Source organism: Cucurbita maxima, unplaced genomic scaffold (genome assembly GCF_002738345.1).
Source record: "Cucurbita maxima cultivar Rimu unplaced genomic scaffold, Cmax_1.0 Cma_Scf00032, whole genome shotgun sequence".
NCBI lineage: Eukaryota > Viridiplantae > Streptophyta > Magnoliopsida > Cucurbitales > Cucurbitaceae > Cucurbita > Cucurbita maxima.
Window position 1 is genome coordinate 2,283,024 of NW_019272048.1, and position 24,596 is coordinate 2,307,619.

Genomic DNA, 24,596 nt, shown 5'->3' on the forward strand with positions numbered 1-24,596 from the left:
TTTTTTTTTTTTTTTTTTTTGAATTTTGTTCATTTGGAAGCAAATGTACATTGATTAGTTCTATGAAACTTCTGTTTACTGGACTCTTACGAATGAATCTTGTCGATTTCTATTTATATGCTTTTCTCGGTATATTTGATTAGCCAAGTTATACCAATTTCAATATGCCCTTGATTTCAGTTACTGAGGGATTCAGTATTTTTTTTTATTTGATCAGCCAAATAGCTGCTTCGATTTTTTGGTCAATTGAATTCTCTTCTGCAGGAGATTCTTCTTATATAATAGGGTTCTTCACTGTTAGAATATTGGGAATTCCTTCCTGTATTGCAGTTAGTTTTTTTTAATTGGAGCAGAGCACGACTTTTGATTCTATACTGCGTGTTTCTGTGAGTATATAGAATTGTTATAATGGAAGAATTGTTTCTTAACCACAATCTTCTCTACTTCGGTTCATTTTTCTTTTTATTTTACCTCCTCTTAAAGGAACGCATTTCATTGCATTAGTGAAAAGTTACCAAAACATTCACTACTATTGGGAGTTTACCAAAAAAGCAAGAAAGAAAAAAAACTTGATAGTGCACACGGAGAGGATGCGTAGTATTTCGCTAGATACATCCACTCATCCCAATTTAAACACTTTCGTTTGAAGATTCTCTGATTTTTGTCATGCCATAAAGCCCTCACGATCACTTAATAGCAGTAATCTATAGCACTTTAGCCCCAATCTTAAATCTATGATCGCATGCAATCCAAGCCTGAATGATGCCTTTTATTCTTTCATTTTTTCTCAACGAAAGTTGAGTTCATTATTTTTTAAAAAAAAAAAAAAAAATGAAGCCTAAAGGATAGTATCCTTGGTTTATCAACGACCCCAGAACAACCAAAGCAAAAAACGAAGAGTCTAAATATGTTTGGCTTGCAAGAAAAATGGAAAAACTGATTTCATTGGTCCTCCCCTGCCTTTCAGACAAAGTGCAGCAACTTGGACTTTAGATCAATGGAGGGACATCTTCTTTGAAGCCTACTGGCAGTATTCATACCTTCCTGATAAAGAAGCCACACAAAAGGCTTCAACTTCTCTGGACCATTTATCTTCTAGATATGTGTCTATGCAATGTAGGTTGCGGTTTTGTGAGCTTTTAAATAAAGATTTCACAGTTAATTGGCCGATGGATGTTGGTAGTTATTTCCATGATTTAAGGTTTGATTTTAATTAATGGTCTTGAAAGAAAATTTACAAATATGTAAAGTAAACATTTAAGAATGTTAATTCAAGGGTGTGGAAGAAAAATTACATCTAACTTATGCTTGATTATCTCCTTCTCCAAGCCATTGCATTGCATTCACTAAATTATGAAACTACTAGTTTTCTGTTATATTGCTGTTTCTCTTAGTTTAGTAAGAACGCCCATGTGTGAACTATGGACCAGTTTTTTCTGATCCAAGATTTGGCACCAAGATGCAGCTATCAACCCTCAACATTATATGGTGCTGGACATTAGAACTTACACAGTAAAATTATTCTTGTGCTAATGGGGAATCTGTAGTGGTGCAGATTGAAGGCCTGTTTGAAAGCCAGGTTTAAAACAATTTTCTCTTTCTAAAAATTAAGAAAATAACTGTTTTAGATGTACAATTGTTTTTGGTAGAATAATATTTAAAAACATTCTTAAGGACAAAACTATTTGAAAACAGTTATCTACAAAGCAGTTTTAGAAATGGTTTTTTAAAAATACACCCAATAAACCCTTGAAATGGTGAATGTAACTGCTACCATTTGGTTGCTGTGTTTTAATTTTTTGAGGTACTTTTTGCCTTCATTTATGATCATATTTGATTTATTCCAGAGCTTCCCAAGTGGATGATATAATTCGTATGGATGGTCAACATTGGGGAAACATATTGGTTTTAAGAACCTAGATGGAAGTCATGGATGTCATGGTGCAGAAAATGTGACCTGTGCTCATGGAAGATTTCCAAGGGTAATTTCATCTTTAACCAAGTGAAACTCTCTTCTACTTCTGTACCTTTCAACGCTGTCATAACCTGCACACTTCGTTTTTCAGTCAACATATTTGAAGAGCATTTGTTCTTTTCAGGACTACTGAGAATGTTTTCGCAAATGGAGATGTATATATCGGCAGTTTCAAAAATAGTTTGCTATATGGGAAGGGAAAGTACACTTGGTTTGATGGAACAACTTATGACGGTGATTGGGAAGATGGAAAAATGACAGGTAAGGGAAAGATTATCTGGCCATCAGGAGCAAAATATGAGGGTGAAATCTCTGGTGGTTATCTTCATGGTTTTGGCACCTTCAACTATTCTGATGGGTCCATCTATAATGGAGATTGGAGGATGAATATTCACCATGGGATTGGACAAAAACTATATGCTAATTTAGACATTTATGATGGATCTTGGAAAGAAGGGATGCCTGAAGGTTGTGGTAGATACTTCTGGAGTTCTGGAAATTCTTATATTGGGAACTGGAAGGGTGGGCAAATGTGTGGTAAAGGGATCATGAAATGGGTAAATGGTGATCATTTCATTGGCTTTTGGTTGAATGGATTTCGACATGGTTCTGGGGTCTATCATTTTGCTGATGGTGCATATTACTTTGGATCATGGAGTAGGGGCCTCAAGGATGGAAAAGGAACATTTTATCCTGCTGGAAGCAAACCACCATCCCTGGAGAAGTGGCATAACTTTCTTGGTTATGATATTCATGGAAAAGGGTTTCTATCTCGTACGCTGTCACTAAATTCAGAGAAAGAAAAAGCTCCAAAGCATGGCCTTAAGCACAGTTTCTCAGAGAAATTTTCCGTCACTGGAATTTCAAGTGCTGGACTATCAAATTGGCCTAGGTCGATGGACATAAATTGGGGCTTAAGTGATCCTACTCGAGAAGCATTAGCTGATGAAGATTCTTGTATGATGTCCCATACATCTGATCAAGGTCAACATAATGTAGCATATAAGGATAGAACGGTTTATGAAAGGGAGTACGTGCAAGGAGTGTTGATACAAGAGAGGGTTAAGGACTATGAAGAAATATTTCATAGAAGTAAGGAACAAAAGAAAACTACTGTCAAAGAAGCAAGAAAGGTGTCATGCATTAACTTCTTTGAAAGTCGTCGGAGCTACTATTTAATGCTTAATTTGCAACTTGGTATAAGGTAAATCTGTTAATTTTATGACTATGTAGGTTAAATTTGTTATGCTAAATGACTCTAATCTGGACCACAGGCTGCCTCATATTTGCATATAATGAGAATTTTTGTAAGCAATGAAGATAGAATTAGATTAGTTTGAAAGGATACCTAGATAAAACAAATGCCGAAAATATTCTAATATAAATCTTTAGTAGTAGCACAAGTAACACTTCGATGAATACTATCATACACATTCCCATAAATTGTACTTGACAAGAACTGATCCACATAATTATGTATCACAAAGTTATTTTTTTTTCTTTTGCTGATGATGGCTATCATAATTCAAGTTGGAAAAGAATGAGAGATCTAGAAATTTGAACATAAGAATAAGAGTTGCTTGCAACTTCTAAATTATTTTAGGATGTTTTTTCTTTTCTTTTGGGGATGCTTGGAAAGATAAAATGGTTGTTTTTAATAATTAGAGACTGATAATGGAAATTCATGAAGAATTCGAAGGATAACCTATACATTAGAAGGCTTCTATGCATCAGTGGTCAATGAAACAAAAATCACCCTTTTAGGGATCTTCCGCTTCCAAATGGCCTTTCTCCCATCTATATCAATCAGTCTTCTTGGAAACTCTCAACAAAGGAAAGAAAGTCCAACTTTGTTGAAAAATTTCTTCTCATCTCCCTCTGTTGCAAGAGTGAGGTATATTATTCTGTATTCTTATTATTCATCACAAAAGAACATAAACCTATTTGTAATTCAACCAATTCTCTAGAGAAATGAAAACAATACAGAAAAGGAAACATGCAAAGAAGGAAATAATACAAAAGGGCAACATGGCAGAAAACAAAATACTACAAAAAGGGAAATAATAGAACATAGGAAGTAGGCTAATTTCCTTATTTAATGAGATTACCTGTACTCCTCAAATTAAGTTTATTCCTTTGACTCCCTCAAGCTGAAGAATAGTTATCATTCATTCCCAGTTTGGATACTAACCCATGAAACAAATAACTGTGAAGTTCTTTTGTTAGCAACTCTGCTAGTTGGGGCAAATAACTCATGCATAGTATCACCTTCTATAATAGCACCTCTTCTATAAAATGCTGATTGATTCCAATATGCTTTGTCCTATCATGCTAAATAGGATTAGGAGCAATGTTGATGGCTGATTTGTTGTCGCTATACAACTTTATTGGACCTTCTCCCTTAATCTATAGGTCATCCAGGTTTATCTTCAACCATAAAAGCTCACACAGTCTTTGTGCAATATTTCAAAATTCTGATTTAGCATGTTACCAAATTTCCTCCTAGAAAGTGCAGTACCCCATAGTAAGTCGTGTTGGCGCAAGCTTTTGATGCAAGAGAATTGTTTCGTTCGAAAAAAATTCATTTTCCTGAAATCCCTTTCATGTAACATTCTATATGCTGGCTCCCATGGGTCATGCATAAATTGGCTAATTATGCTCATTGAGTACGTTTACGTTCGATCTAGTGTGAGCAAGATATATAAGCCTCCCCACCTGCCTATGGTGCATCTCTCTATTCATTGTAAGTTAGTCTTTTTAGACTCTCGCAACTTCTGATGTGGATTCATTGATGTTGTTGCAGGTTTACATCCATGTTTCCTAATTCCCATATATATATTTCTCATATATTTTTATTGTGATATGAAGATTCTCTGAGTTGAGTATGCTACCTCAGTGCTGAGAAAGTATTTTAGCCTCCCAAGTTCTTCGATTTCGCATTCTCTCATCAATTTCCTCCTAAGCTCAATCTTTTTTTTTCTTCATTATCTTTAGTTACTATGATGTCATCTACATATTGAAGCACGGTAAATTCCCTTGATTTTGAGCCCTTGATAAAGGGAGTGTGATCTCCTTGACTTTGCTTATATTCACAATTGTTCATCACCTTTGTGAATCTTTCAAACCACGTCCTTGACGATTATTTTATTCCGTAAAGAGCTTTTCTTAGCCTCCGCACTCACTCCTCTAGTTTTCTTCAAATCCTGGGGGAATGCTTATGTAGATTTCCTCATCTAGATCGTTGTGAAGGAACATATTCTTCACATTATACTGTGAGAGCAGCTAATTTAAGTTAGCAACCAAGGTAACAATATTCTTATGGTATTCATCTTTGTAACTAGAGCAAATGTCTTTCTATTCCGTAAGTTTGAGTATATCCCTTAGCTACCAACCTTGCCTTGTACCTTTCCAAAGTTTCATCATCCTTGCACTTCGCTATGAAAAGCAATCTGTACTCAACTATATTCTTCCCTTTTGGCATATCTACAAGTTCCCGCGTGTTGTTCTTTTCCAGAGCATGCATCTTCTCTCATAGCCTTCTGCCATTTTCTTTTGGATAAAGCATCAGAAACTGTATTAGGTATAACAATTGAATTTAGACTCACAATAGAACTTTTGTGTGATGGAGATAATCTTTCAAGATAAATATAATTTGATAGAGGATATAAGGGCTGTTTTGTACATTATCTAGTGTGTTTATGAATAGTTATGATATTGTCATCTATTGGTCATCTGGAGTTCCATTTCATACCTGTGTTGCATTTATTTTTTAGTCGTTTCGAATGTTTAGACTTTTATCGGTTCTGAAATGACTTTCCTAGTAGCATATACATGATAGAACAATGGATCTGGCACTGAAGGTGGATTGGACGATTTAGGCGGTGGCTTTATTCTAGCTAGATCTTGGCTTGCAAGTCATGATTGGAATTGGTAGTAGGAGTGGACTCAATAGTTATTGTTCCTATGTTCTCAAGTTCAATTGTTTACCACACTTTCTTCAATTACTATGTTCTCCCTCTGAAGAGTGGTATTAGAGAAGAAAGATTTGTGCTCGGTGAATGTCACGTCAATTGAGTTGTACGACCTCCTAGATGTTGGATTGTAACATTTATACCTCTTTTTTGTTGAAGATCACCCTAAAAGACATACTTAATTGCTCTAGGATCGAGTTTGTCTCTTTGAGCAAGGTTTGAGACCATTTGATGTTTGAAAGTGGTATGAAATTGATTGACAACTTCCATTGGGCTTAGATTATTTAGGATACGAGATGGGAGATGATTAATCATTTGGGTTGTAGTAAGAACACAGCCTATCTCCAGTAAGACTTTGATATGTTTCCGTGAATAAGAAAAGCTCGGGTAGTGTTTAGAAGGTATCCATTTTTCCTCTCGGTCACTCCATTTTGTTGTGACATAATAACACAATAAGAGTTATGAATAAGGCCTTAAGATCGAAAGTATGGAGATAAGGTTTGATTGAAGTGATCTTTAGCATTGTCCGTTCTAAATGTTTTAAATTTGACTCCAAATTGAGCCTGAATCACACACAGAATAATAGTACTACAATCAAATTTTTGTTTGAGGAGGAATAACCATGTGACTCGAGTGCAATCAACAATTAATGTGAGGAACCAACAATCACTAGATATTTGGAACAATTGAGGATAGTCACCACATATCAATATGAATCAAATGAAAAAAGTAGGACTTTTATTATTATTATGTATGAAAACATATACGTGTATGTTTGACATGTTTGACAGATACACATGTAGCATGATGGAAATCAAGAACTTTGAATCCTTAAAACAAATTTAGAAACTTAATTTTTAAACTCTAAATGAGGGATGATCCATGTGAAGTTGATGTATCTGATGAACTAAGAATAGGCTGATGGAACTTCCTCTATTAGTGATGAGATTTTTTATTTTTCTAACATGATAGTGGAATAAACAAGAGGGAAAAACGTTGGGTGGGTCTTGGCCATGGTGAATGGTCGTCAACTATGAAGGTTTCACCGATTAGGGTAGACTTTAGGTTTAATTAGCAATAAAGGCTTACTTTTTATTCTTATTATTCATCATAGAAGAAAATAGGCTTATTTACAATACAACTAATTCTCTAGAGAAAAGAAAACAATATAGAAAAAGAAACAAACAATAAGAAAAGGAAATAATTCAAAAAAAAAAAAAAAGGAAAAAAAAAAAAGAAGAAAAAAGCAGGAAAAAAACATGACAGAAAAGGAAATATTAAAATAAAGGAAACACTAGAAAATAGGAAATAGAGATTGCACCTATACTCCTCAAATTAAGGTTATTCCTACGACAACCTCTTCCAAATAGTTTGGTTATTTCCCTTTGAAGGTGAATCAAGTCCAATTTCTCAGTGAGGAGCGCCAAATTCTCCAGCTCTCTGTCGGAAGAATGACTTTTCATATTCAAGCCTTGACTGAAAGTTACATTACATAGCAATGTGGATTTCAATGAAGTTTTGAATGTGAAAAGTAAATCAAAATTATAAAAATTTCAAAAAAATGTAAAATTTTAGGACAAAAAGTTAAACCTAAATTGTTTGAAGATTGAGAAAATATTTATATCTTTCCCATAGAAATGTAAGTCAGAATAACGGTGGAAAAAAGGATCTAGATACAGCCCTCTTGCAATTACTCTAGAAAGCCAAGGTGATGGTTTACTGGTTATATATTTAAGTTCTTGCCATTCATACAGAAAGATGTTGTCTTAGCCTTATATTTGAAACTTGGAACAGAATGCTAAGCTGACCTGACCAGTTTATACACAGACCCATTCAGCTATGTATTTGTTTCTAAATAGCGCTGTATTTCACCTACTCAGTTCTTATGACCAATGAGGCAGTTGATGAATGGAGGAACGGAAAGCATGGTTTTCAATTTAGATATAAAAGATGCTCTTATCTGGGATTTCTGAGTTTTTCCTTTGTGAAATTACTCTATTGAAAAATTTTAGGCTAAATTACAAAAATCACTTCTTCCAAAGTTGCAATATTACTCTTAATCTTTCGTAAATGTTTCAAAACTATCCTTGAAATATGTTAGAATGTTGTACGGAAATTGGGATCTTGAACGAGTGTGGTAGTAATTTGAAACCGCATGGCAGTATTCAGATCCCAATTTTCTAAATTTCCGAAGTTTTATGACATCAACAAAATATGTATTTCCTTTTTTAAAGATAAACTTTTTTCATTGATTAAATGAAAAATCATATAATAGTAATTTGCCAACTAGTGTATTTCCTTTTTAAAAAATGCTCTTATCAAAATGGAATGGGATTTTCTTGATAATCTCGGTTAATAAAGGGAGTTTGCCAAGATTACCCTTAAATATCACTTTCCTTTTCTTCTTTTTTCAGAATAGATTATTCCTGAAGGGCTGGATAATCGGTAAATAGTGTTTTCCCCATTTTTAGTGACTGTCCAAATTATTTATCTTCAGTTTGCCAATGGTACATCTTCTCTGATTGTGACGACATTAGCTTAGTATTGTTAAGATTTTCCAATTGTGCCTCTAGTTATCATTTAATATGAGCTAAGTACCAGGCTGCTGACATTGAAGTTTTAGAGCAGGATGTAATCTTTCTTGATGCCTACAATCTTGAGAAAATTTTATAGTTCTCTGAGTTATAACTATAATGGTTAGAATTAACCATCCTTAATAAAAAGTTATAGGTAATTCTTTTTTAAATATTTAATTATTCTAATAATTGTTTCTCAAATTAAGTGATTAACGTTATTCCCATAAGTAAACGAATGCTAACTAAAGACCGGAAATAATGCTTCCTAAAGGTTGTCTGGAGTTTATTTTTAGGCCTGTTCATGAGATGTCTAAACTGAATTAAATAATAATGCATACTAATTATCTTATTTGAAGTTTTCAGGTATACTGTTGGTAAGATTACGCCAGTTCCCATGCGTGAAGTTCGATCTTCTGATTTTGGAAAACGGGCTAGAATAGTGATGTACTTTCCTGGAAAGGGCTCTCAGTTTACACCTCCACACTATTCTGTTGACTTTCATTGGAAAGACTATTGTCCTATGGTCTTCAGGTAGTTAATAATCTACTTAGCACCTCATTCACAAATTTCTTATTTATTATTATATCATCATACTCATTTGCACTCTATAATTTACTGATATGTTCTTCGTTCAAATAATGATCATAACTTATAACCTTTATTTGTTATGATTATTTTTTCATAATATTAGGAATTTGAGGGAGATGTTCAAACTAGATGCAGCCGAGTATATGATGTCCATATGTGGCGATGATGGTCTAAGGGAACTCTCATCTCCCGGGAAAAGTGGAAGTATCTTTTACCTTTCTCAAGATGATAGATTTGTGATCAAGACTCTGAAGAAATCTGAGTTGAAGGTTTGAAGGCATTAAACTAAAGATCCCTGGCTTGACTTTATTTGTTAGTGAATTCCAAAACCCACTTTCCTATGATCTTTAGTGCACTTTCTTAAAAATTCAATTATGATGGTTTGGAACACCTCCATAAAGATGGCTACAGGATTGCTTCTTTAAAATATAGTTTTCCTGTTGTTTCCCTAAGAGGGCAATTCTACTGTGCTTGATTGATATCATGTCTGAAAGAAGAATTTCTTTTTTAAAATATTAAAATTGTTCAGCTTTAATGTACATATGTTAGGATGATACCCTGAGATTTACATATTCTTAGGGCCAAAAGAATGGGGAGGACAGCAAGTTCAGCTGGTCTGGTTGAAAAAGTGGTTTAGAGGTAATTTTGATTATTTTTAAGCTAGAAGAATGTAGAGAGTTACGTAACTGGATAATGTTTAGAAGGAAATACTATTTTTGGATGGAGTAGTTTTTCGCATTTAACAAAGGGATCAAGAATTGGTAAACATAATACCAGAGAAATTGCTACTCAGGAAACTAATATAAGAAAAATACTCTAAAAATAAAAGACTTATATTTAATCTGAACACAAAACTACACTACCCTCAAGATAGATTGTATATAGAATACAAGCCAAACTTGGAATTGAATTCATCAAAGTTTTTCTTCGGTATACTTTGGAGAAAATGTCAACAACTTAATCCATACAGAGATTTTTTCAACTTGCACCCCAAGCTTCTGTTAGAATGGTTCTCCATTCTAAAAGGAACTTGCATATAAACTTCTTTGAGATTACCATTCAAGAATATATTTTTGACATCAAGTTGACAAAGAGGTCGGTCTTGATTTACAACTAATGATAAAAGGACACATAAATGTTCAATTTGCCAATGAGAGTAAACATCTCTTTGAAATCTATACTATATGACTTGGTGAAGACCTTGGCAATAATTCTTGCTTTGAATTTTTCGACACGGACATCTGACTTATATTTAACCGTGAAAAATCATTTGCAGCCAACCATATTCTTTCCAAGAGGAAGCATTGTTAGAGTCCATATTCCATTACTTTCAAGGGGTATAATTTCTTCATCCACAGCCTTTTTCCACCTTCGGTCTTCAAGTGCATCTGGAATAGTGTTTAGAACTTGTCCAACTGAGTTACAAGGGCATGATAAGACGAAAGCACATATTTTTCAATTGGATGGCTGATAAAACTCTTATTGGTGGGTGCAACATCTTTTATTAACGGAGCCATTGAAGTAATATTCCCATGAGCAAGATTCGAAGAGGATGAGTCAGGTTGAGGTGGTTGATATTTCGAGTCTTGCAAGGTAGCCTCTTTCCTTCCCTTGTAAACAATAGGAGTTCGACTTCGTCAGACTACATGTTAGTTAGAAACAATAGGTTGATCCAACATAGAAACATGTAGCTTATTTGGAGGAGAGTTTAAGACCTCGGCCACAATGGGAGTAGAAGTTGTGACACATGTAGACTCAACTTTCATTGGTTTTAATTCCCTCATATTCTCCCGTGAATATGAGGCTTGCTGAAAAAGGACTGATTTTCAAAGAAGGAAATTTTCATTGATGATTTGGAATATCACTGGCAAACATGAGAGAACGAGCTACCTCAAAAAGGTCTCCGAAATCACTGTGGCTTAGTGCAAAAGAGTTCAAAGATTTGTAGCTCACACTTGGAGAACTATTTTGGGTATGTTTGGAGGTTGACAAATTTTGCACTGAAAAAAAGACTCGAATTCCTGTTGATGAATAAATGAGGAAACAATTTCTCAGGATACAAAAAATTCGGATGACCCAAATGAAAGCACCATAACATTATTTGAATTTCGTTTGACAAGGACCGGGAAGAGGACTCGAGAATAAGACTAGTAGAATTGGAAGGACTTATGATTTGAGTTGAAAGACAAGCCTGGATGATGTTTTTCCTGAAAGAAGATAGAGGTCACCATGTGCTTAGCATTGCTAATTACCTACCGAGATTCACTTCCTAAAATTCATCCAAGTTTATATAAAACTTAAAGATCAGTCCAAATCACTCATAAGTTTGCTTACTGACATCAAATTACAAGTCAATTTAAAACGCAAAGGACATTACAGAGTAAGAGATTGTTTGATAATTTTATTCACTTCATTTGTGTAACTTCAGAGAGAGATCCATCTGCAATTTGAACTGATGAGTGACCAGATTGTGAATTGAACTCATTACAAACAGTGATGTTGCCAGTCATGTGATATGATGCTCTAGAGTCTGCAATCCATGGTTTTTATATGTTATACTGCATGAAAAAACATGGTGAGATACTATAATGAGCAAGATAACGAGTGGCCTTATGTTTTGTCATGGTGAATGAGAAGTCAGTAGATTCATCTATTGAGATTGGACAATTGAGTGAGCCATGACTGCAAGAGAGAAACCATACCAACAATCAAACTTGTATTCTTGCAGCCTGGTGACTTTACCAAATGGAGCTAGCGGAAGAGAGAAGGTAGATCAGATTGAACTTTGAAACACAAAAGACCCACAAACGTGGATCTAATTTTCTATAAAGATAAGTCCATGAAAACTAGGATTGAATATAGACCCACGAAGGTGTGGCCAAGAAGGAAGGAGAACAATGACAATCTTGCCTTAGAATATAAGGGAAGAGCATAATAAGTTTGTGGCAGCACAGTGGATTGAAAACACATGGGTGGACGATTATGTTGTCCAACCCAGGTACTAAAACTGTGGGCCGAATAATCACGAACTAGGAATAAGTCTCTCTTTTAAGGTTGGGGAATCTGCTAAAATATGATGGAGTAGGAGTACTTCAAATACTTGACAAACAGAACAGCAAACCATGTATGATAAACTATTTATCAATAAAGCAAGGATTTAGAAAGCTTGGGTTGAAGGATTTAGAAAGCTGAATGCTATCCTTAACTCACTCCACTCGAGAAACCAACATCCTTCTGCAGACTTCGTTCTTACAAATGCTGTTTTGCTTGTATTCTCAGTAAAAGAAGAATGACTTTGTAAAATAGACTTTGATTAGAACTAAAAATTTCTCTGTGAAATCTTTTGGAAAATCTAATGTTAAATCTCAAAACTTCTGTAATAATTTGCAATAAGCCAAAACAGCTAGTTAGTACAAGTATTTATAGGATGGACAGCAGCCTTTTCTAAACAAAGATAAGCCAATCAGCTAAGACCTAAGATTTAAACAAGAACCACGGTTAAACAACTTTAGCCATGCCTAAAAAACTTAACAAAGAACACCCAAGAAGGAGGTACAAAGGCCCAAGAATCCTCATAAGAAATAGAAGAAAGCCTTCGAGAAATTCACTATATCAAAATCTCTGGGTAACTCTTATTATGGATGATGTGAAAAACTGACAGACTCAATATGCATAAACCACTCCCTTAAGAAAAGGAGGTGGTTGAAGACCTCTTCCTTTTGTTTAATTCTACAAACCATTTTAAAATAATAAATAATTAAATATTAAATAAGTAAATAAAACAAAATATAAACATCTTTAAATTACCAGAACTATTATGAAGAAAATCAGATTAAACATCTTTTCTCTTGGGGAATGATCAGATTAAGAAATCATGTCAGAACCTGATTAACAGTCTATTTCCTTTCTCCAGGCTTTACTCAAAATGCTTCCTAAATCTTCTCTCTTGGGGAATGATCAGATTGAGAATACATGTCAGAACCTCACTAACAGTCTATTTCCTTTCTGCAGGTTCTACTCAAAATGCTTCCTAAATATTATGGTCATGTAAAAGAACATGAAAATACCCTCATAACAAAATTTTTTGGTCTCCATCGCATAACAATTTATGGTCACCGTAAGGTATCTACTGTCTGCTATATGGATTTATCTTCTTTTATGCTAAACTTGTTGGTTTTCACCTCTAATCACTCCATTTATATCTTATCAGGTACGCTTTGTGGTCATGGGAAACATGTTCTGCACAGAATTAAAAATTCATCGTCGTTATGATCTGAAGGGCTCAACTCTCGGGAGATATACTCATGGAGATAAATCCAGAGATGGTATAACAATGAAGGATCTCGATTTGTCATATGAATTTCATATGGACAAATTATTGCGACAATCCCTTTTCAAGTACTTTCCTTCTCTTAGAAGTAAATTTCTATAGGTAGCACTTCGGTCAATGAGCAGTCTTTAAGATGTCTGGATAATGAAACTGGATACTAAATAAACTCTATTTTTTAAGCACTTAAAATTATGATGGCAATACAAAAAAAGGACAAAATTATATTAAAAGCTTTTCTTATTTTTTAACCGTATGATTGCAATTGGAAAACTTTTTTTTGTTCTTGCTTGTGGTGGACAATTTAAGTAGGATTATTTGTCTCGATCCTTTTTCGTGTTTCCCTTTTTTGTGTCATTTATCCTTGATGAGGAATCTTTTGGTGGCAGATGTATTTCCCTTTCCTAGACGTTTTCTTTCCTCATGCTTGGGTTTTGGCGTTCTTTTCATCTTGTTTTCCTTGTTTGTGTCATTTGTCCTTGATGAGGAAGTTTTTGGTGGCAGATGTATTTCACTTTCCTGGACCTTTTCGTTGTCCATGCTTGGGTTTTGGCGTTGTTCTTTATTTGATAGGAAAACATTGGATGTTATCTCCCTTCTTTCGTTGATTGGGGAGGTTTCTTGTAGTCTGAAGAGTAGGAATGTTCGTTTTGAGCCCTTGTACTTCCAAATGCTTCTCTTGCAAGTCTTTCTTTTGTAGTATGGTCAATCCCTCTCCCTTGAGTGGTGCCATTGCCTGACTGTGGAAAGTGAAAATTTCAAGAAGGTTAAGTTTTCTTCATGAATGGGTTAACACCTTGGATCGAGTTTTGATAAGGTTGCGAAACTTGATTAGGTTGTTTTGTTGCATTCTTTATAGGCAAGTGGATGAGGACCTTGACCATATCCTCGGGAACTGTGATTATGCATAAGCAATCTAAAGTTGTTTTTTTCGAGGATTTTAACTTAAGTCTGACTAGACATTGGGGCTACAAAGAGATGCTTGTGACAGATTGGGTGTGTGTGGTTTTGTGGGGTATTTGGAGTGAGGAATAACGAAGTCTTAGGAGAGTTTTCTTGTATGTTTATTGTTGTAGTTTCCTTCATAGAATTAGGCTAACTGTTAATTTTTTGGATATATGATTGGCATCCTTCTTGTATAAATATTTCCTCACTCACTAAGATGTCAGAAAATTACTCTCATACATTGCTTCAGACCTTTGTTAGATTCAACATCTCTTAGTGAGCTATGATGACCAAGTCATTTGTAAACTATTCATTAGGTCTTATTTTGCTTGATTGGAGACCCTTTAGTTTGCCTTTTTCTTTTGTGGGACACTTTTTTGGTGGCTTCTTTCTTTCTCCCCGTGGGAAGAAAAATAGATAATGCTCTAAGATTGGAAATATGGGAATAAGGTTTGATTGAAGTAATTTCTAGCTTGTTAGTTTGAAATGTTTTGATTTTGACTACAAATTGGGTTTGAATCATTGAGTGGAAGACAAAAATAATATTACTAACATCTGATTTTTGTTTGAGAAGAATAGCCATGTGACCGAAGTGCAGTCATCAATTAGTGTGAGAAATCAACCAGCACAAAGAATATTTAGAACTTGGACTTTTGAGAGTCCCCCATATATCACTATGAATCAATTGAAAAGAGGTAGAACTTTTATTTTGACTAATGGGAAAAGATATCCAAGTAAAACAAATTCACATGTATCACAATGAAAATAAAAAACTTGGCATCTGTCAAACAAACCTGAAAACATAATTCTCAAAACTCTAAAGGAGGGATGACCCATACAGAAGTGATAAACCAAATCCCATAGTTAATGGGAGAACTAAAATATGACACAGGTGCATAACTGGTTGTTCTCTCAGGTAATTCTTCCTTAGTAAGTCCAATCGTTAGTTTCAAGACTTATTCTTGAAAAAAGACAACATGAGGAGGAGAAAATAACCCTACAGTGGCAGTCGTAAGTAAGCATTTGTAAGGAAATAAGGCTATTAGGGGACGTGTAGAACGTTTTTAGTGTACGGATGAGAGATGAATGCATCGCCCATTCCTGCAATGGTTGCATTTGTTCCATTTACGACTGTATTTTTCAATTCCTTAGGCATGAATTATATGTTTTAAAATATTGGAGTGAGAGGTCATGTGATTAGTTGCACCAGAGTCTAGAACCAAAAGTTAACCTACTTATATTTGAAGAATTTATATAAAAAGCGAATAAAGACTTGTGAGATTGTCAAAGCATTGGAACTAGATGGTTTATTGAGGGAGTACAAGAACACCTTCAATCTCTCAATTTCTTTATTATTGAATCTACTAGTCTCCAGAATGAGTGGCTTTTATTCTGATTTGGACTCCTCGGTGATGTATGCTTGTGCCTTCGACATTTCTCCTTTGTTTTCCAAACCACGATTTTTTTTGGCTTTCCCAATTTTTTCATTTATGGTTGGGAGGTTTTCCATCCAACTTTCAGCAACTCTCCTTCGTCTGTGGCGGTTTCCTGTAGTGGGTACACCATAAGTTGTCTTTTTTACTTCCATTGGTTGTTAATTCCATTATTTCTATCTTTCTCTAGAGCAAAGGCTGATGTATCTAAAACTGGGTTGTTTGTCAAGCATAAAGCTTCGTTTGTGATCTTCGGCTAGAATAAGGAAAATTGTTTCTTCTAGGAACGATGTTTCCTCTTTTTTGATGATTTGTACACGAACTTGGTCAAACTTGTTGTTGAGACCTGCCAAAAAATTACAGAATACCCAATAATAATCAAGTTCTTGCCACAATGTTTGCAAGACATTGGCATATTCAATGACAGTTTTTCTTCTTACTTCATGGCTCCGGTCATTTCTTGATTTCATAGATTTGAGCAGCATTTCTTGTCTAGGAGTAAGTGTGACGAATTAAATTTCATATGGCTTGTGCATTCAATCAAAATATGCATGTATCATTGATGGATGGCTCTATAGAATCCCAAAACCATGACATAATCATGGAGTCTTCCTTGTCCCATACTGTAAGTCTAGGACCGTCTTTGCTGGTTCTAGTCCAATGAGGTGCTGAAGTTTTCCCTTTCCCTTAAGGTACATCTGCACGATATGAGACCATTTGAGAAAGTTTTTTCTGTTCTGTCCGTATCACAAAGCAAATGGGTTGAAGAACACCTGTCTATTGGGTTATAGAAACTTCCTCTGCTAGTGATGAAATTTTCGTTTCTTCTTACATGATGAATTGGTGCGCCTTAGTCGGAAGAGAATGATCACAGATGAAATTCTGGGCTTGAGGGATATGGGCTTGTGGTGGATAGGAATATGGGCGAATGGATGGGGAAATGTGGGCTTACGGTAGACGTGGGATTTCGGTGGACGTAGGCTTAGCTCTTCTGGGATTGATTTTTTTGTATGCCCCTATATTCTTTCCTTTTATCTTAATGCTCAATTTATCCAATTTTTTTTTAAATTTGTATTTAGATTTCAAAATAGCCGCTGATGCTTCGTTGGGTTTAGTTCTATCCCTTTTATTCTAACATTTTTTTAATAAATCTCCACCACTAAATAAATAGTATTTTAATGCCACTTCACCAGATTGATTGTATTCTTGCAATGGTTGATAGTGAGACAAAAATGAAACCTTTTAAATATTAAGACAAAATTAAATAATTATAGAATTATATATTTAGCTTATTTTTCTCTCCAGATTGATATAATGTTCACTAAGAGTGAGTTAGAAGTCAATGTAACATGACCACACTTATCAAGTTAATTCTTCTTTTTTTTTTTTTAATGCTAGACAAATTTCTCTCGATTGCATGTTTTTGGAGTCTCTGAACATAATTGACTATAGCCTACTGCTCGGAGTGCATTTTCGAGCTCCTGAGAAACTGAAGGCTTTGTTGGAACCTCCTGCTACAGTTCATAATCCTGATAATTTACACCATGATGATGGTTAGTTTCCTCTACCTTGACAATATTACCTTATGAACTTGTTCAGTTTCTACATTGACGTTAATGAACACTACTGTGATTTGAATGTTTTGGTCATTGTGGATCTTACTAGAATTAATTAAGTCTTATATTACCAATCAACCGAAAGCTTAAGATGATGAGTGACAGTATATTTTATTATATCAACATCCACTTTTGCGGATGGTATTGTTATTTGCTCACAAGAATCTTACACTACAGAGTAAGGCTCAAGCCATTTTTCTAGAAGACTTTGTTACAAATCCTTAAATTCCCTAGTTCTAACCCCCAAGTTTCACTCGTTTTCTTATCACCTCCCAAGTCAGAAGGTGCATCCTTCTCTCCTCAACTCCTTCCCACAAGAATCTCTCATAAGATTTTCGATAATCTTACATCGAACAGAGGGTCCTAGGAATACGTCTTAAAACTGACCGAATCAAGGTTTATCTTTTTCCTTTGAAGAGGAAGCATCTCTTCTTCTCTTCCTCACCTTATCCACCATGGAGTTCCAAAAAGAGTATGAGTCTAGGATTACTCCAAGAGGAAGACCTAGATAAAAAGGAAAGGACCAATCTCACGCCCCACACGAGTGCCCACCTACCCACTTTCCTTCACTTTCTAAGGAAAAAAAATTTAGCCCCATGATCTGACCTTTTCCTCTATTAATCTTAAGTCCCGACATACACTCGAAGAATGCTAAAATATAATTAAACAAAAACAATGACTCCTTTTTAGAACAAAAGAAAATAGCATCATCTGTGAATTGGAAATGGGATACCAACACTATATCCTTGCCCACCTCAAAGCCTTCTAGAATCCTACCTTTCATCCTTTTAGATTGGAACCTAATTTCTGTAGTTATGGTTTTGTCTTCTTTGTACACCTGTTCAAGGAAAGCTTGGTTTCTTTGAAAAGAAAACGGTTCATACACAACTTAATGAACTGAAAATTTATTCCCAAAAAAGAAAACCGGTGGCACTTTCAGAATCTTATCTTTCATTACAATATGTTAAAGGGATCTTCTTTTTCCCTTTAGTTGCCATTCTTTTTCTTTCCTCTCAAGAAGGAATGTGTGACGGGCCCAAGTCTACGATCGAGTTATGGGTCTCTCGTAAGTGGAGGTAGACGGTGTTTATGTGGGGGGGAGGAGTAGAATTCTTATTTTGACCTATTTTGAATCACTGTAAGGCTCATAGTGGGAACCTTAATACCAATAAGTTTAACCACTCAATTGAGAATTTTTTGGTACCATCTCCATTGATGTTTATGACTATTTATACAAGTTGTATAATAACCATTGCTACATCAATGAAATCATGACTCAATCATGGAGGATCATTCTCTTAAAACAAAGGAAATAACTAAAAATAGAAATGAAAGTGGAGGACTCCTTACAATACAGAAATTGAAAACAAAACTGCGAACAGAAAAATTCACTCAATGGGTTCCATACATGACTTCTTTCTGCCACGAGTGTGATACGTGTACACTTATAGTGACATTGTATCATAATGTGTTTTATTTATCCTCTTCTGTTATTGCTATTTAGAGGGTGGACTTTTGCTATTAGGGACTGTTGGATGTAGGGTTTTATGTTTGTTTTATTTAATATTTACTAACATAGTTTTCTGTATTCATTCTTGATGTTGCCTCTACTTTGGAAGTTTAAAGCTGAAAAAGCTGATGATACCGTACTCTTTTTGGTAGTATATGGAAATGTCCTTAATAATACACTAACTATTCCGTTTATGTTTTTGCTCTTGCCCTCCTTCCAGAAGGTGAATCTTCAGTAAGCGAGCCAATGATTTCTCCAAAGGGTCTATTACTTGTAACACATGAACCTAGCTCTGTAACCACTGCTCCTGGTCCTCACATCAGAGGAAGACCATTGAAGACCTACTCATTAGGTGACAGAGAAGTTGATGTATTACTGCCTGGTACAGCGAGGTCAGTTTTCATTATGGCTATTTTGTCCCGTTTGACAACAATTTTGAAAAATTAAAACGTCTATAGACATATATATATTTATTTATTTATTTATTTATTTATTTGAGTTGTTTAAAAAACATTTGAAATGTTTACCTAAATTAAGACGAGCTTTATTGAATGTGGTCTACATTTTGTCCATCTTTAGTCAAACCGTACATTTTGGTTTTGGCCTTATAGTAGTTTGTGACATTTTCCTACTACTTCGCAGTAATATTTATAAAGCTCTAGCATGCCAAGATTTAAGACCAACCGTCTCTGCTAAGTACTAAATTCCACATAAATCTACAATGTAAGGCTTTCAGGACAAAAGATTCACCTTCTTAGGGATTTTAACCTTTTACCGAGAGGTGAACATAGCAGCCCTCTCACTGGAGAACATTGCTGCCTTTTAACTGAGCGAAAGGGGCAAAGAATAGAGAAAAACGAACAAGAAGAAACACCCGCAGACTGATTAGGATCCCAAGCTCTTGCAAATGCCTTCTCCCAAGATAAACCCTATGATAGAAAATAATAGGAAAAAAGCCTGCCACTTGTAAAAGCCCGCCACCTATTATAGCCCAAGCCCACCGCTGGCAGATATTGTCCTATTTGAGTTTTCTCTTTCGAGTTTCCCCTCAAGGTTTTTAAAACGTGTCACCCTTATAAAGAATGTTTCGTTCTTCTCTCCAACCGATGTGCCGTCTTACAATCATCCCCTCCCCCCCCCCTTCGGAGTCCAGCGTCCTCACTAGCACTTGTTCCCTTCTCCAATCGATGTGGGACCCCCAAAATCTATTCCCCTTCGGGGTTCAACATCCTTGCTGGCACAGCACCTCATGTCCACCCCTTTGAGGCTCAGCCTCTTCATTGGCACACCATTAACAAATATTGTCCTCTTTGTGTTTTCCCTTTCAGATTTCTCCTCAAGGTTTTTAAAGCACATCTATTAGGGAGAAGTTTCCACACCCTTATAAACAATGTTTCGTTTTCCTCTCCAACTAATGTGGGATCTCACACCTCATCCACTGACTCACTGTGTATGAGAAGACAACAAAAACCAAAAGAAAGAGAGGATGACTTGGAGGCAGACAAAATCGAGGCAATCAAGTGCAACCCCTTATCAGACAAGTGATAAAGGGCGCAACTTATACCCTTAAAGGGGCTTAACATCCACCACCAATCCCTGACATAGTATTTTACAAACTTAGAAATAATGGAAAACTCAAGGTAATAACAATCCTTTTTCCTAGAGATTTTCAACCCAATACTTGGGCCACTCAAAATGGTGCAGATCATACATACTCATAATGATTCTATACCATAGAGTATGAGATTCCTTGGACAACTACCACAACCATTTTTCTAGGGAAGCCTCATTTCATAATCTCATTTTACCAATGCCTAAACCTCTGGCCTCCACTCTGAAACAACCTCTCACCTGGCACGATAAGATCCACCGTCCTTCTCAATTCCTTCCCATAAAAAATTCCTCACTAGATTCTCTAAGTTCTTACAAATAGAGATTGAGAATCTAAATAAGGAGAAAGATTAATAGGAATCCACTCAACCCATCTAAGTCGAAGTAAACATCACTCCCTTAAAGAGAGAAGTCTTCCGGGAAGAGAGCCTTCTTTACTTTCTCCACCAGAGTTCTAGAATGACACAAGTCCCAAATATAAATGGGAGCTTACTAACCTCACAACCCACTAACGACCTCTAAGAGTCTACTTTAGAGGGATCACAATTTAAACCAATGATCATACTTTTCTCTCCATTTATCAAGGTCTGAATTAGCTTCAAAAAATGACAAAAGGCCATTAAGATAACAACAGAGGCCTCCTTCCTGCGTGGGAAAAACGGTATCATTTGGAAACTAAAGAAGGGACACATGAATACTCTCAGATCCCACTTTAAAGCCCTCAACTAGACCCCAATGTTTCCTATCGATACCAACCAGATGAAATTTTCAGCTGTTTCTTTTCTTTGAGTTATATTCAGAGCCTATTCCAAAGTTAGTTTTTCTTAAAAAGGTGGAAAAAAATTTCTTCTCCCAAGATTCAAGGAAAAATAGAGGCCTTCACCTCTCAACAAGAAAACTTAAAGATAAGAACCGGCCTAGATCTGAATGTCATATACCTTCTCCCACCTTCACACAAGTTTTGCACGAGAGGAGAAAAATGGAGAAAGAAAATGAAAAAAATATAGATGTAAATAGTTGCACTAAATTAGTTAATAGTTGTTACACATAGGAACCGAATGAAAATCTATATTCTAATTTAGGAACCAAAAATGTATTTTACTCTTCATATTGTAATTGTAAATATAAAGTTTATAACATAATAGCCAACTAAATACTTAAACCTTTAATTTTTACTAATGTTTAAAACGTTTCGCCAGGGAATAATATAAAAAACCTTTTGGGTTCTTACTCTTGATATTGAAAATGGAACGAATTGTTGTTATTTGAATGATCAACTGTGGACAGAGTGAAATGTTGCTTTTTAGTCAGATCATGCTCATAAATTGCACTTCTTTTTCTTCTTTTGGCTATGAACAGCTGACGATCTTGAAATTTTCCTTTTGATATTGTCTTAGTAGACATTTTTTGGAAACTTAATTCCTTGTGACTTTCTTTAATCTTCGTTTGGTGAGTGGATTTCAAGAAACTCTTGAAATTCTCTCTTGAATTTCCATTCTTTGGAACAATCCCGTTAATCATCAAATAACAACAATCTGTACCCTATAATTGAATCGAAGTTGGTTTATGGTTCAAAATGTCTCGAGTCATCTTCTGTTTCGAGGCATTTACATGAATCGAAGATAAATACAATACCATTTGTAATTATCTTTTTTCCTTAAATTTAAATGTCTCCATTGAGTTAGGAGTTCGAAACTCTGAATTTGAAAATGCAAACAAACTGAAACTAATTCAATATCAAGAAAATGCCTTTGATATACTTGTTGCAAGAAACAGTTGTAAAAAAGATATAAAAGAACTCAAAAGTGTTGAGGATGGTTGGGCGGAGTCCCACATCGACTAATTAAGGGGATGATCATGGATTTATAAGTTAGGAATACATCTCCATTGGTACGAGGCCTTTTGGGAAAACCAAAACTAAAGCCATGAGAGTTTATGCTCAAAGTAGACAATATCATACTATTGTGGAGGTTCGTGATTCCCAACAAAAAGTAGATATAGATGAAATTATTGTAAACCAAAATTCACCAAAGACTTAGGGTGGTAATCCATTACACAGAAATTTCTGTACTAGCAACAATATGTAGCTCATAATTAACAGCCATTTTCTTTTTGTATGGGCAGATTTCGAGTGCAACTGGGAGTAAATATGCCAGCCCAGGCTAGCCACAAGCTTCTTGATGATAAGTCGGAGTCTTCAGAAGTAGAACTTTTTGAGTTATACGACGTAGTTCTTTACATGGGCATTATAGATATACTGCAAGAATACAATTTGAAGAAGAAGCTAGAGCATGCGTGCAAGTCTTTAAGATTCGACCCTCTTTCGATATCGGTCGTGGAGCCTCATTTGTACGCCACACGATTCAAAAGGTTCTTGGAAAAGGTCTTCCATGACTTGCCATGAAAAATGTAAGTAAACCAGCTTGTATCTGTATTTGTTTTTGGTTTTTTGAGTTGTGCTCTCTTTCCTTTGTTTTTGTCGTCCTTATTGTGTTCTGTGTTAGATGATTTGCTTAAGTTGCCTTTGAAATAAAGAGTACAGGATCATTTTACAGTCATTCATTGTAAAGGTAATAAATGTTTATTCAATAAATGGACCATAGTTTTATTCTACTGAGAGAATTCAGTGTGTTTGTTTGTTTGTATTTAAAATCAACTCATCCTTAGAGTCTCTCCGAACGACTCAATTTTTCGACATACTTGCTTGAGTAACGATACAGGGAATGGAATTCGATTAGTTCCTAAAAATCATGGATCATCTATACGTGTTCCATACGGTGACATTAACACTCAGCTCACTTCATTTGGTTACTTTGGTGGCTAACTATCCCAACATGTAACTGCCACAAACCACAACAATCATATCATGCATTTTAATCGTACTTTAAATCATACAATACATGAAGCATTTTACTTACAAGCATATTCAATATGGTTAGATCAAAATCAGTTCAACTCAACCAAATTGAACTAGCAACTGCCATGGTTATATGTGATGGCTGTCAACGGTGGGTCCCTATTGCTACGGTTGGAGGAAAAACTCCCAAGTTAGAGGGAGCAATATTTGACCAAAAAAAGAACCGCGAAGACAAATTGATCAAGGGATTTTACTTAAGGAAAACAAGCCGATGAAAGCACATCGTGGTCGTATTGTGAGACTTCATGCATATTGTATGTCACGTGAGCATAAATTACTTATCGAGAAATGTTATATATGGATACGGACACCATGTTATTATGCATACTCTTTTTTCATTGATTTTGAATAAGGTGGTCATGCAGTAGCCCATAGCTAGGCATAATAGGTTCATGTGTGTGCGTGAAATATGTATCAAGAACTACTATGTATCATGGCCATAATTTTTCAACCGTGTGGCATCATAATCTTAACACGCTCACGACTAGCCTTGAGGAAAATCCAAGTCCCATATTCATTTTTCACCCGATTTTGTGGCTTCGTCAAGACTTTAGGCAAGGTCATCTTCGTCAACCGAACATCCCTTATGCAAAATGCAAGCTTGTTTGGTCACACACTCTACCTGCACGTGCATGTTCAATCATCTGCTACACAACCAACTTGTCTCTACATTACGCCAAGTCATTCTCCTCGATCTGGCCTTTACTCGAGGCCAAGGTCTCTCATGTAAAACGTTGCATCTCATCAAGTCATCTTGGTTCCCAATTAACATGACTCATATTTCTTAATGCCAACTCAAGTCACGGGTGTCATTGGCTATCATAGCTGACTCGATCATGCCATCAAGAATGGACCACGTGCCGTTCATAACATAGGGACATCTCAAACATCCATCCATTTGGGTTCTATCGAGGCATTGGACACTCTCGTGTCCATGCCATATCATTTATGGACTTCGTACCGGATAGCAGGTGCATAATCCAACCTCCGACACCTGGCTAGGGTGCACTACCGGCACACTCGTGCAACCTAACAATGTCCTTGAAAAATTTATTTCAAAGGAAGTCGCTTGAGACACTCATCTGACAAATGTTCACCTTCACTATGACACATGTATGTGCCATAGG

The 24,596-nt window shown here is 35.6% G+C and overlaps 1 protein-coding gene across 10 annotated transcripts in view; it reads left to right on the forward strand.

Moving 5' to 3' along the window:
* Nucleotides 1-23,174, forward strand: part of LOC111467034 (phosphatidylinositol 4-phosphate 5-kinase 8-like) — a 24,577-nt gene extending 1,403 nt beyond the window's left edge. For 7 of the 10 annotated variants that reach the window (XM_023111807.1, XM_023111805.1, XM_023111810.1 and 4 more), the window contains 9 exons: nucleotides 1,848-1,982; nucleotides 2,100-3,179; nucleotides 8,886-9,053; nucleotides 9,214-9,379; nucleotides 13,122-13,232; nucleotides 13,321-13,508; nucleotides 17,214-17,368; nucleotides 19,162-19,333; nucleotides 22,677-23,174. In XM_023111807.1, coding sequence (XP_022967575.1) covers nucleotides 1,966-1,982; nucleotides 2,100-3,179; nucleotides 8,886-9,053; nucleotides 9,214-9,379; nucleotides 13,122-13,232; nucleotides 13,321-13,508; nucleotides 17,214-17,368; nucleotides 19,162-19,333; nucleotides 22,677-22,956 — 2,337 coding nt within the window. In that variant the 5' untranslated portion in view covers nucleotides 1,848-1,965 and the 3' untranslated portion in view covers nucleotides 22,957-23,174. Of the gene's footprint in view, nucleotides 1-264; nucleotides 387-1,456; nucleotides 1,580-1,847; nucleotides 1,983-2,099; nucleotides 3,180-8,885; nucleotides 9,054-9,213; nucleotides 9,380-13,121; nucleotides 13,233-13,320; nucleotides 13,509-17,213; nucleotides 17,369-19,161; nucleotides 19,334-22,676 lie in introns of those variants that run through there. The other 3 variants (XM_023111803.1, XM_023111812.1, XM_023111806.1) reach the window with 3 other exon arrangements.
* Nucleotides 23,175-24,596: the final 1,422 nt, after the last annotated feature.